The following is a 13,316-nucleotide window of genomic DNA, read 5'->3' on the forward strand; positions in this document are numbered from 1 at the left end:
AATTTAATTTGTAGTCTTGAGCAAGTCAATTAAATTCTTCTCATCAAGTCTTCCCTCAGTAAAACTGAAAGTAATTACTTGCCTTGTAGAGATGCTGCAAAGACTAAGGAAGTCTTTAAATGGTTTATTTAAGATGTTAAAATCTCTTAAGAATTATATAGAAACCTCAATTAGGATTTATAAAAAGGTTATTTAAAAGCACAATAGGATAGATTCAGCACATCACTGAAACAAATTAATGAAATAACAATGTTGAAAAACTTCTCAGATGTGAAGGATGGAACATAAATCTGCAGTTGCCTGGCAGAGTATATTCTGCTCTTTATTTGCTATGGTGGAACAAAGTGCAGATACACAAGGAAACTCTTGTAGCCTGTGATACTCATCTTCCATTATTATTGGTCTTTATTATTCACAATCTTATAATACTTTGGTCCTTAAGCTGGGATCTGTTCTGGTGTGGTTGATATAGCAGACACAGAAGGTAATGAAGTTCCCTGCCCCAAAGAGCTTATGGTCAGAAGTTCTGAATGTTCAGCAGTTTACATCACAGGGGTCGGAGACCATAAATATCAACAACTCACAAATTTTATGTTTATAGACATTAAATTAGTTTGTGTACGTGCATCATCAAGGGACATAAGCTGAAGTACATGCTGAGAAATGTGACGTGGATTCCCCTGGCAGATGCATGGAGCACAAGGCATCGTTTGGGCTGGTGTAACTGTCAGTGGCTTAGATGTGCTCTGTGTGCATGGTGAGAGATGGGCCAGCAAGAGGCAGGGTAACTAACTGACCTTGCAGAGTCTTTGATGGATCTTCTCTTTGGTTTTGGCAGCCCAAGGTAAAGCACAAACATATTTGAAGAAAACTTGACCTTAAACTCACAAAGGCAGGCATTACTGGTGGAGCTGTGCTGTGATAGGTCTTAAAACTGGAAAGTAGAAGTTTGAGCTGATATGTAGAGAATAAAAAGCCAGTAGAGGGAACAGTAAAACCAAAGACACAGGCAACTTGCAGTTTTATACATGCAGATCATGGCACATCCTCAAAATTAATTGTTAACCTAATAATAATAATGCTCTGCTCAAGATATAATTGTCTTGTACCCAAATGACCGTGGTCCCTCTCCCCTATCTTGTGCTGTAAGACAAATAATAGAAAACAAGGCTGTCAAATTTGCTAATCTATGAAGGACTACTGAGGAGTAATCCATTTTTTTTCTCCACAAGTGATAATGTAATAAAGAGATGGATGGGGTAAGAAACCCTCGCTTTATCCCCACCACGCTACTTGCGATTGCTGTGCAACCAGTTCCAGCCACTATCCAATACAGCAGAGAATGTAAGAGAAGGGGTCAGACATTGCCAAAAAAAAGCATCAGAAGAGCTATTCAAGAAGTTCTTACCTATCTCCTCCACTTGTTCCTCCCTTACCCACCCCCTCCCTTTTCCTCTGCTCAGTCCTGCGTCATTCATTTGTATGGTTGTGTTTTAATAGTAGGGGTGCAAACTGCCCACGATGGGGAGGGCTGGCAGTGGTAAGAGAGCTTCCGTTGATTTTGGTTTTTATTGATTACTGGCCATGCTTGCAAAGCAAAATTGTTTCTCTTGTGTCCCTACTGCTATATATACAGACATTTAAACGCTTTTAGATTTACAGTAAGGTGTAAGGGGTGGGATATTCGAACACCTCTCAGTGTGGCTACTCCAAACCGTGGGACATACAGCCACGCTGAAAGGTGATGTGCCGTTACTCTGGTTTTACCCACCTGGTGAAGCCAAACCTTCCTATTTTCCCCATTTTCATTTGAATCAGCAGAACAATGTTGCTTAGCTCAGTTTTGCTTGGTGACGTATCAGTGTAGGGCAGGTCAGGCGCTCTTCTTGAAGATACAGGTTTGCTCATATGATTAGTTAGGTACCTGCAATTAACACTGCACAAGCTAAAGTGGGGCCTTACAGGACTCTCCTCAGGTCATCCTCCTGTATGAGTGAGGAGCCACCAGCTGCTGCTTAGCCCAAACGTCCAGTTGCATACAATGATGTTTAGAGGTGTAAAATAAATACGCTTTCTGCTCAGGCAAGCTTCCTCTGTCACTCATAGCTACCAACTTGCCAGTTAACTAAGAGCTGGTCTCCACCAACCATGTGCATCCAATGTACTAAACAGTGTGGTTTGCACACAAGTCTGCGTGTGGATACTTGTTTTGGTAGCTCTGTGGTGTATTTTGTTTGTGTGGCATCCGTTCTTATCTATAGGTGAGACCTGGTATCTGTGGAGATGGGCACGAAACAGCTATTTTGCCAGTTCTCTTCCTGCTTTCTGCTATTTCTTGAAATGAGGACCATTTCAGTTTGGTATCCCAGCCAAAAATCACTGTACTCGGGCGGGTGCTGGCCTCTCCACCAGCACCTGGCTGAACCCAGGAGTCCAGCTGGGGACACCTTCTAGTCACGCTCCTTTCTGAGACAACCCTCTCCTGATGGGAAAGGTGAGGAGACCAGAGAGGGCTGTCTGACTAAAGAATGCCTGGAAGGGCCAAGCCCCCTTTCCAGTAGCTGGGCAATAGATTTTAAGAAAAAACCCAAACAAACCAGTGAAGGAAAGTATATCAGGATAAGGGGTTCCTGTACTCAGAGCGTACGAGGATGGTGATAAAACCAGTAGCAGCAAAGTGTCTGCTTCATTCATGCTGCTTCACACCTCTGGTGGCCTTGGGGCCATTCTGGTTTAGGTTGGCTGTGGTGATCGCTGTCTTCGTGTGATGTTTTTCAAAGTTATGAAACTGTCGGGTTCTCCTGTAGAAAGTACAGGAGAATGAAAAAACTGCAGAGCTCCCAGACAGAGTGAGCAAAGATAAATTCAGTGCCGCAGAGGTCCATTTTCTGAAGATATTAAACAGTTTTAAGACTACACTAGTAAATGAACACACCCTTTTTATTACTGAGGCAACCAAAGTGGGGAGAATGGAAACAGCCTGTTATAGGTAAAGCCAAATGAGATGTTGCCTAGTAACTCTCAGCAGGGAAGCATTTAAACCCAGCCAGTTTAGCCAAGCTGATGTTCTGACTCAAGAGATTATTTTCTCTGGAAAAAAAACCTGAAAGCAGGAAAGCTCAATTTAACAAACATACGATTTATTTTCCTGTTACAGCAAACCGTGGTGACAATGCTTGGGAGAATACAGAATTATTTACAAACTTGTACAAGGAAGAACAGACAAAGCATGTTGTCAACAAAAGCATCACTACTGAACATGTGTTTTGATGCTGATTTTTTCCCCCAAATACAGTACATTTCACATTCATTTTTGTTCTGAAATACACAAGTGATAGCAGAAGTCTGGAGATACTACAGAGATCATTACATTATTATAATATTATTTATGTATGAGGATGTTTCTGGAGCAAACCTTACTTCAGCTCTGCTGTAGGACACAGAATCAAAGTAATTGATTTAAAAGAAGAAAGATTCCGTGTCTCCACTGATTCCCTTGCCTGGAATAGTTTTAATTAGACCCTCCTTCAGGACTTTGATTTTATGGGTCCACAGAAAAGTCACTCAGCTTGGCTAAAGGTCTCTCGCATCAGGGGACACGGCCCCCACCCAAGCCTAATTTGGAGATTCACTTTATTTTTGATTCTCTTTAGAAGGATATGATGATTTTACAGAAGTAAAAGCTCTGACATGATCAGACATGTATATCTGTATTCCAGGGTGCCACAACTATTGTTCAGAGTAGGCAAAGTCAGGTTCAGCAGACCACTTCATTTCAGCAGCCTCACTACAGTTAATGATGATAGTTACGAATGTGAACTATTGCATAGATCCATTTTTTTTGTAAATTAAAAAAATACAATAAACAGATCAACACTTACCTCACACTAACCGTGAAAAGGCAAGCTGCCAAAGAATTAACACAAAAATATATGTTTTATCAACACTGATAATAGCTGGAAAGCAAAGCTGCAATGGCATAAATACTAACATCTGAGTTCTACATTAAAAGTGTGAGGGTTTTTCACAAGCCGGTTGTACGAGCAGCGAAAGGATGTTCTATGAACCACAGAGATCCACTTCTCACTAACCAGAGCCTGGTTTGAAGTTTAATGAAACACTGTTGATACAGAACCTCTGCCCAGAAGGTGTGGGACCATCATCGAACACATGGCCTAGATGGGCATCACACTGCAACAGAAATTGTGTACAATTATTACCACTGCAGTTATGGACCAACTGGACCATACATATGGACCAAACATGGACCAACTGGTACTTACTGTGCTATCCTGGATTAAGAAACTTGTATAATTAATTCACTCTTGAGTTGAGTGGGTGGGGGAGTCTTGGGGAGAGACTAGAAGTACACCCTGGAGTAATCACCTCTGGCCAGTGGGAGAATATCTGCCCCCAAACAAGCACATCCCAGAAGAGCAAGTCAAAAGCTACTAATGCCAGGAGGTACAGGAAGTAAATGGAAGGATCTAGACATCTCAATATATAACAAAAAATTTCAAATTAATTGAGACCGTCACTATAGGTCCTTCTCACAGGTCAGCTGAGGATTTCACTCCCCCTAAATTACTGATGGGAAAAAAATAGACCCAGAATAGCTATCAGCGTCTCATTATACAATTAGTTGGTTGTCTTCAGCTGGGGTTCTTGAAAGGTGGTTGCTGGATATTCCTGCAAACATGAACTCTACCATGTTAATGGACTGCAGCGAACGCTTGTTACATCTGCAGCTAATACCTAATCCTGCTAGCAGGGGCTGCGAGCTCACTGGAGGGCAGCATCAGCAATCTCAACAGTTTGGAAAAACAGACACACACACACACACAAAAAACCCCAATCCCAAACCCAAGATACAATTCATTAAACTCAATTGCATACTGTTATATCTTAAAAGGAATGAACAGCACAGATATAAGGTTAGGAAGTAATGGTTAGGGATGGCAGTTCTTGAAGAAAAAAGGACCTGAGTATTACAGCAGAGATAATATATAAGAGAACCCTTAGGAGATATCTGTGGAGATGTGGGGCACCACCACCACCACCGTGCAGGGCAAATAGTAATAAGCTTCAACTGCTGCAAAGCAAATTCAGTGTTTTCCCCAGTGTCTAACCAACAGTAGGAAGACACAAAGGTTACAGCTCATTACCCAGTAAGGCTACGGAGTGTCCATCACTGCATATTTCAAGAACAGCTTCAGCAAACATTTAGCAGGACTGAAGTTAGAAGGACTGCCCCTGTGATGAGGCAAACACGTGGACTAAATCTCAGAGTCCATTCTGCTGTGTGTTGTCACACCCTGCAGTTCAGCTGTGATCCTCTGAATAATGTTCTGTTTAAGCTCCAGCCCTTGGCTATACTTACACAACTACTCTCCCCAGTCACATAATTTTCTTCACCCCAAACCAATTGCCTATATTTGATACTTCGAGCTCTACTCATGTGTTTCATACCAAGAAATGAGATAAAATGGTTCAGGTGATACTGTAATACTATTGCTGCTGTATTTAGGAAGATTCATTCATGGGCACAAAGAAAAACTCCTTTGTTAAGATTTGGGTCTTTGGGTGTCACCTCCAAAAGAAACATACCTGTTTGCAGACGACTTCAGTTCTAGTTGATCCCAACGAGTTGTCTGGTCGTCTCATGATATTGGTATTACTTTCATCTTTGCCACAAGTACCGTAAGCCTCAGAAAACGATGGCCATCCAGTCCCAGAATTATACTTCTTTTCTGAACTATAGTGGAAACCAGATCTTCTTGTTAATTAATAACAGAGATGTTACAAAAAAGTCTGGTTTTAATAAGAACATTGGCTTTTTTCTTCATCCCTGTCTTGTACTACTATTAATAATATTTGGCACAGTAGAAGTTTTCTCACTGGCATCAAACTGTGCTGGCAGGTCTTTTCCAAAGGGAATTCTCCATCAGCCCACAACAGGAGCTTTTGCCTCACTGTTTCTATTTCACTGACAGCTTGAAAAAAAAGTTTTTCCAACAACTGAGCACATTGTTTAGCTGCATTACACCTGCAAAGCTGCAGTTCAAAGCGTGGTCCAACACAGCACAACCACAGAGACAAGAGTTTGCAAGAAGGAGCAAAGTATGGGAAGCCCAGGCTCACGTCCAGTGGTGGCTTCAGCTCGTGGTCAACCACCAAACTGCTTTGGAAAATCAGATAAAGCCTTGCTCAAACCATGGGTCAACCAATGACGAGCCCTCACAGCACAAAGATCTGCTTTTCCCCAGAGAGAACCGCAGCCCTCAGCAGCAGCACTGCAGGCTCTCAGCTCTTGGGTGCCTCCTGTTAACATCCTGGATTCCCAACCCTGTTGAGTTGCATATGAAAACCTACAGCATATTGGAAAATATTTTTGGGGGGATTTAGCATACAGGAATGAGATGACCCCTTCTATTTAAAGCTCTGCAGTCAGTACTGTCTCCTAGCAAAGAGTGACCTAGCGTGAGTTAGAGCAAGAAATGAAAACAGACTCACACACTGCTGGGGTAAGTGGTCTGGAGACCCACCACAACCGCTTCCTCACCATTTCCCCTGTTTTATTCCAGTTGTACAAACCTAATGCTTTTACTGGCATCTAGTGGTGGATGGAGACACCAACACCAGCAGCAGTTTTCTGTGATCTAGCGGATTAGTCCATTAGTCAATATGGAATTTAAAGCAAAATATCTAGTATATGTCACATATATTTTGGTGGGATATTAATACAGTGAAGAAAAATCTGAAAAATCTTAGTTGCGGTGCCTTTTGGAAAGACAAGACAAACAAGCTGGGCAAAAAGCTTAAAAAAATCATCCAAGGCAAAGAACAGTGTATGCTTCAGCACGCGTTTTATAATTAACTGTACAGGAGACTGCGGAAATAAAAGGGGATTTGGAAACACAGAATGACCAAAGGTTCGGTTTTGTGCTGGCTGTTGCTCAGCCCTCTACAGCAATCCAGGCAGATCCAGGAGAAATGCTCTCCTACCTCCTCCCCACCAAAAATCAGGGAGAAACAGGGAAGGGAAGCACGCTGCATGGGAGGAAATGCAGTTTGCAGACTCCACGTTTGTATGAGAAGGTATTTAAGGCTCCAGGTCTAGTTCTTTCCAGCCAAAGAGGGCAAACCACAGGAGCACTGTGCCTACCAGCCACAGAGTCCCAAAGAATCACCTGGGGGCAGACAAATGTCCGTACGCTCCTTCTGAGTTTCCTTGGCGTATGCCTGTGCTATTTCTTTTATTGTTTTCAAATGATTTCAATCAGAAGTCTTCATTTTTTGACACAGGGATCCTGCTGCTTATTCATATGCAGCTATGAGGATTCTCTCTGAAACCCTGTAGAGTCAAGGAAGGTCTTAAATACTATGTGGGCTTTGCATCTGACCCTGACTGCCTCCGTCCCTTACATGCCACTCACAATACTTCAGTTTATTGTAGATGTTTTCCACTGCTAAAGGATCAATCTTTTGAGCTGTTAAACTAGCTCTCAACAGAAATGGTCTCTGTGTGGTTTTACTAACAGTAATATCACTTAGATTCCCTAATAGAAACATTTTAGTACCCCAAAATATTGCTGTCCAAGATCATATTTGTCCTTTGAAGTATTTCACCACTTAATTTATGGATAAATGGACTTTCCCTAAACATATGCATTAGATTAGCCTTCGACACACCATTCCTCCAGCACATGTCATTTACTTTGATCCCTATTTCAGTCGTCCTGGATGGAATCCAGATAATTCTAAAAAGTGCTTTTTGCTGTATGAATCTCAGCTGTAGGTTTATGGTTTGCTGAAGGTTTGAGATTTCATTAAAGCACCACAATTTGCTATCTATAAAGGTTAGGGGTTTGTTCCATGTATTTCCAACTCTTTCAAATGAATATTTGGTAGCTGAAGTTAATAAATTCTGGTATAAATATACACACACACATATACTTAGAAAGAAAGGAGGAAATGCTTCATATTTACCTGGAGCTAATGACCCCATGCATTTGAAAAAGAAAGGACGTTTAAAATGTACTAGGAAATAAACATGATGAATGAATCTCATATCAAATACCATTTTTTTCCTCATTGGTAGTGTCCTCCACAACATAATGCATGCACAGAAAATAGATTTTTCAGACTATTCTGCACATTTAATAATTTTCAATTTCCTTAAAAGGTTTTTTTCTCGAAGTTTGGTTTTTTTAATTTCCCTGTATCAGCCTGTAAGGCTCAGCATTACTTTATGCTTTAAACAAAGGTACCTATATTCTCTAAGAGCTGGATACTGCAAAAAGCAGCATGACTGTTTGGTTATATTGTTGTTTTGTTATTAGTTTAGCAGCAGAAGCAATTCTCTCCAGTGCTCATCTCTCTTCATGTTGGTCTGTAAATATCTATTTTCTAATATAAAGGATGCCTAAATTGAAGGAACATTTGAAGGAATTGAAGGAACTCATCCACAGCTTAGTAATTTAAAATTTCTCTGATTTATCTGAATTTTCCAGAGGTATTTTTAGGTTTTGTATTTGTCTTCAGAATATTCTGCGATGCTGCATTAGCTTTTGAAATAGATTTATTTAAGGGTGTTTAGTAACAAACCTTTATAGAAAAAGATACATTTAAGCGAATGTTTATTTGCACAACAGCAGTTTTCTGCGCTTGGCCAAAGGAAAACTAACCGTTCACAATTATCAGCCCCCAATTTTACCATTTAATTGTTTAGTTAAGGTTTATTTTTAATACAGCTATTATATTTTTCGCCCTTTCTTACTACCCAGGTCACTTGTTCCTCAGATTCCCATTTGAAGTCCTGATCTGTGATGCATCCTTTAAAGTCTTCATAAAAACGGGCATATCAGCCACGTTCCATTGAAGTCTCAGTTGGGAATAAATAAAGGCTATTTTCTAGATCAAAAATACAAGGAACTGTCTTTTCTGGTTCGGTTACAGAGAACAGAACACCCTCTGCACATCCTACTCCGAGGCACTCTATTTCCTTTTACTTAGCCTTTAATGAAGTTGCAAAATATATAGTATTGTAAAGAGCACAGAGGTTAATAGCGCAGTCGTTCAGAGTCAGGTTTTAAAATGTAGATGTAACCAAAAAGTCAAAAAAAAGTGGAATTTAATTTAGGGAACAAGAAGGGGGTGGGGGTGAAGAGGAGGTCTCAGCTCCAGCACGAGGAACCCCAGCAGTAGACCCAGGCAGACTAAGGCACACCAAAGGTCTCTCTAGCCCAGAGTCACAAGTGGCAGAAGATGACTGTGGAAGAGCACAAGAGCAGAGCAAACATACCGTGATACTCAGGGATAAACACACATATTTTGTGGCAGCTTGTGGCTTAGGGACCTCTTCAACAGAGAATTATTATCAACCAAAAAGGACAGTGTGTGCACATCAGGAGAAAAAAGCAGACCCTAACGTAGCAGCTACTGCCTGCTGGCCACTGGAGACCCTCATCTGCTCAAGGAAAGGGTTACCATGTACCTGTATCACCACAGGTTCTCTGGAAATCTTATACTCTGGCACCAAAGGATTGTTCTTCTGACCTCCACTTAACATTCCTCTCATGGAAACACGCTGCCCCCCCCCGCCACAGTTACAGCACTTTGAGGATGCTGTGAGATCTAAAGGATGTTACCTGAACAGCGGGGCGTTGCAGCACACACAGTGGTAGAGTCCTGACTCTGTGTTATTCAGGTAGATCCCACTAAATGGCTTTTAGAAAAGGAAGGAAAAAAAAAAAAAAAAAGTTAATAATGCAGGTCTTTAAAAGCTCACCATCTGGAACAAGCATGTAGGAATCAGATTCAAAACAGGAGAAAAAACATAAAAAGAAGGCTTCACAGGGGGGCTTTGAAGAACAAACATTAGCAGCCTAAAGAAATGAAGGGGAGGATGCCTTTGGATTAATCATGAAGACTACCCCCTGCCCCAAGAAACTCTGAGACCAGTCAGATGCATAAATCATCCAGGTACCAGGGCCGGAGTCGTGACCTCCGAGGAACTTGTGAAATGTGCAGGATCCCAAAGACCAGGGCTCTGCTACGGAGTGCCACGACTTCAAAGTGGCTCCACAAAGGGGCTCTCCTCCTCCCTGCATGCTCTGGAATTGGGATCCTTATTTTGCAGAGAAGGGTTTGGGCACGGTTCACATGATTTAATCCCACAGTACATGCTCTGTGCACGCATGGAAGCCCTGGCTCTGGGCTTGGGACACCAGATCTCCACCCACAACGCTCCACGGCCTCTGTCACAGAAGGAAACAGAATGGGAAGAAAGCAATGCCCATGCCTGGGTATGTTTAGTTTGGAGAATGGGGAGCTGAGGGGAGACCTCATTGCCCTCTACCTGAAAGGAGGGTGTAGAGAGGTGGGGGTTGGCCTCTTCTCCCAAGGGAATAATGACAGGAGCAGAGGAAATGGTCTGAAGGGGAGGTTTAGATGAGATATTAGGAAGAATTACTTTATTGAGAGGGTGGTCAGGCACTGGACCAGCCTGCCCAGGGAGGTGGTGGAGTCACCATCCCTGGAGGTATTTAAGAAACGTGTAGATGTGGCACTTCAGGGCACGGTCTGGTGACCAGGATTGTTGGGTTGTGTCTGTCTGTGGGTGGGTGTGGTGATTTTGGGTTTCTTGGGGGTTTTTGTCTGTTTTTTTTTTTGTGGTCGGACTTGATTATCTCAAAGGTCCCTTCCAACCATGAAGATTCTGTGATTCTATGAAAACACAGGGAGAAGGTGGGTGGGTGAGTGATCTGGTACACGAGGGATAACCCAGCTCCTGAATGGTCAAAAAAAGGAGACTACGGGACAAAAATATGATCTTCTCCCTTCCCTCTGGAGAGGCCTCCACTACTGCCACACAGACGGCTGAGCTGGCAGTAAAGTATCCCAGGAAAAAAAAAAATAAAAAAAAAAAAGAAAAGAATGCAGAATGTTTTTTCATCTGCAAACCAGTGTGGGTCAGAACAAAATCCACCCCGTTCGGTATGCTGAGTCTGACTTTCATCCACAGGAAGGCAGGGGAAAACCTCCAAAGCAGCTGAGTGGTGACAGGTCCCCAGGCAGGGGGAAAACCGGGCAGGTTTTTTCTGCCCAGCAGGCAGGGGAGGTGGCTCAGCCTTGGAGAGCATTCACGTTTTTGCTTACCGGTTCCGTTCCTTTTTCTCTTGTAACGTAGAATTGCTCCGGAGTCAATTTTTTTTTCCATTCTGTAGCAACGGTTGCTTCAGCTTGTCTAGTCAGAGAGCCTGGATCTTCAGTTAGATATAGAAAGACAATTTGTATTGCTTTTAACACCATTTTAACTTAGACTCTGTTGATGCTTTCCATCATCACCTCAATTCTCCCCAAGTTTCTGTGGGTACAGATGGAGCACCAGCTCAGGGAGAGAAGAGCAGGAGCAAGTGCAGGACGCTGCGTCTGCTTGGTGTTCTGTGTGCTCTGCATGGAGAGCAGCTCCAGCACATCGACCATTTGGGAAGGCTCTGGATGGAAAGGGACACCAGCAGCTCCAGCACACCAACCATTTGGGAAGGCTCTGGATGGAAAGGGACACCTACCACCCAAGGTACCATCCCCTCTCCCAATGCAGCCCTCTTTCCTGCCCTGGGATAACTGCTGCTCTGCTGGTGCTCCTTCCTTCCTCATCCCTAGGTATCACTGAAAGCTTTGACAGTCTGGCTCTTGGAAACCCTCAGAAACCAGAACTAATGCTCATTTGTGGGCCATTAATGACTAGCAAAGTGAAAAGCGGTGCTATTAAGGAACCCTGGAATAAAGCAACACCTACAGCCCAAGGGAAATGGGGCCATAGTTAAGCGAGGGACGCACAACAGGAGAGCAGAAGTCACCCATCATGGTGCAAACCTCCAGCAATGCCTCCTGTGAGTCTGTACCCACCATGCAGAACAGTTCTGGCTGCACAGCATTGGCAAAGAATGAATAGATTGGCTGAAAAACAACGGGTAAAATAATTTCATTCCTTTCTAATCAAAAAGCCTGAGATGGGGGACTACCTCCACGCTTATCTCCCATCAGCACAGGATCCATGAAAAAAAAAAAACAGCTCCTGAGTGATGAACGCTTCCCTGGATACATCTCTTGCAATGCAGAGATGATACTGGGGAAAAAATGAAGGAATTCCTAATTGCAGTTTAACTCTAAACCCCATAGCTTAGCCTGCTGGCTCCAGAGAAATGCCCAGCGCAGGCTGCCTTAGCCCTTTCCCACTGGCTGGAGGACACCGGGGATGGGGATGCCCGCCCCTTGCCAGGGCTGCTCCTGCCCTTTCCTCCCGTCCTCCCCATGCCCCGGCGGTGGGTACCTCTGCCGCTGCCGGAGCCCCGCGCCGGGGAGAGGAGGAGGAGGAGGAGGCGGCGGCTCCCGAGCATCCCCCGGAGCAGACGAGCCGCCATATCGGCGGGGCGGGACGGCTAATCCGCGTGTGCCACCTAAATAATCACACTGCACAAAAGCAGCGGCTCAACCACACTCTTAAATACCCAGTGCAGCGTTTGCAGGTGGAGGTTTCAATCCTTTCATACCGAGGCAGAGACGTCAGCTTAAAAATTGAACTATCACTGCAGCCATAAATACAACAAAATCCTGTCGAGACATTTGTGGCCGTTATAGGTTGTTTTTAAGGAGGACGAGTCTAGTATTTGCATGCAGAAGGGCTCTTGCTCCCCTGAATGCGTGTTACAGGCATTGCACTTAGTTATATTGATCGAGTAATTGCAAAGGCGATGGGCTATTTAAGTGGCTACTTGTTTATGCAGCGTGATTTGCAGCCACAGCTGCTTTCACTTGGCCTATAAATATACCTGTAATAGGACCCCTCTTTTAGTTTAGCCTCCTCTGCTTAAAAGGTAGACCTAAGCACGAGCCAGTTTGCCAGGTTAAGCTTTAATGCTGTCGTCTGCTTTTTTTTTTTTTCTTCCCAATAGCTCCATTTCTGATTTGGAATTAGTTCATCATTACAGAATCACAGAATCACAGAATCTTCTAGGTTGAAGGAACTGTTTTGATCGCATCGGGTAACAAAGCTAATAACGGTGTTTAATGCAAAACAGCTTTCTTTTTAGTCTAATTCTTCTAGCATCATTTTTAAATCAAAGCAAAAAAAAAAAAAAGTGTTCTGTGGTCAGCCTTGTGTAGAAATACCCCTTTTATTGAGCCAACCTCATGCCTAAGATGGTGAGTTCAATGGCAGCTGGGGGCATCCAGCACAGTGTTATGGTGGGTACCACGGCTGGGACCAAGTCCTCTGCTGGGAACCACTCAGCCCCACATGGGAGGAGGGG

The 13,316-nt window shown here is 43.3% G+C and overlaps 1 protein-coding gene across 1 annotated transcript; it reads right to left on the reverse strand.

Annotated features, from left to right (window-relative positions):
- Positions 1-3,906: 3,906 nt before the first annotated feature.
- MSRB2 (methionine sulfoxide reductase B2) lies at positions 3,907-12,611 on the reverse strand. The gene is made up of 5 exons (XM_014945921.1): positions 12,338-12,611; positions 11,161-11,267; positions 9,651-9,727; positions 5,608-5,755; positions 3,907-4,191 (listed from the first exon to the last, which is right to left on the reverse strand). The coding sequence occupies exons 1-5, from the start codon at positions 12,426-12,428 to the stop codon at positions 4,087-4,089; spliced, it is 528 nt and encodes a 175-aa protein (XP_014801407.1). The 5' UTR covers positions 12,429-12,611; the 3' UTR covers positions 3,907-4,086.
- Between the last annotated feature and the right edge of the window lie 705 nt (positions 12,612-13,316).

The sequence above is a fragment of the Calidris pugnax genome, unplaced genomic scaffold (assembly GCF_001431845.1).
Source record: "Calidris pugnax isolate Ruff unplaced genomic scaffold, ASM143184v1 scaffold19, whole genome shotgun sequence".
Classification (NCBI taxonomy): domain Eukaryota; kingdom Metazoa; phylum Chordata; class Aves; order Charadriiformes; family Scolopacidae; genus Calidris; species Calidris pugnax.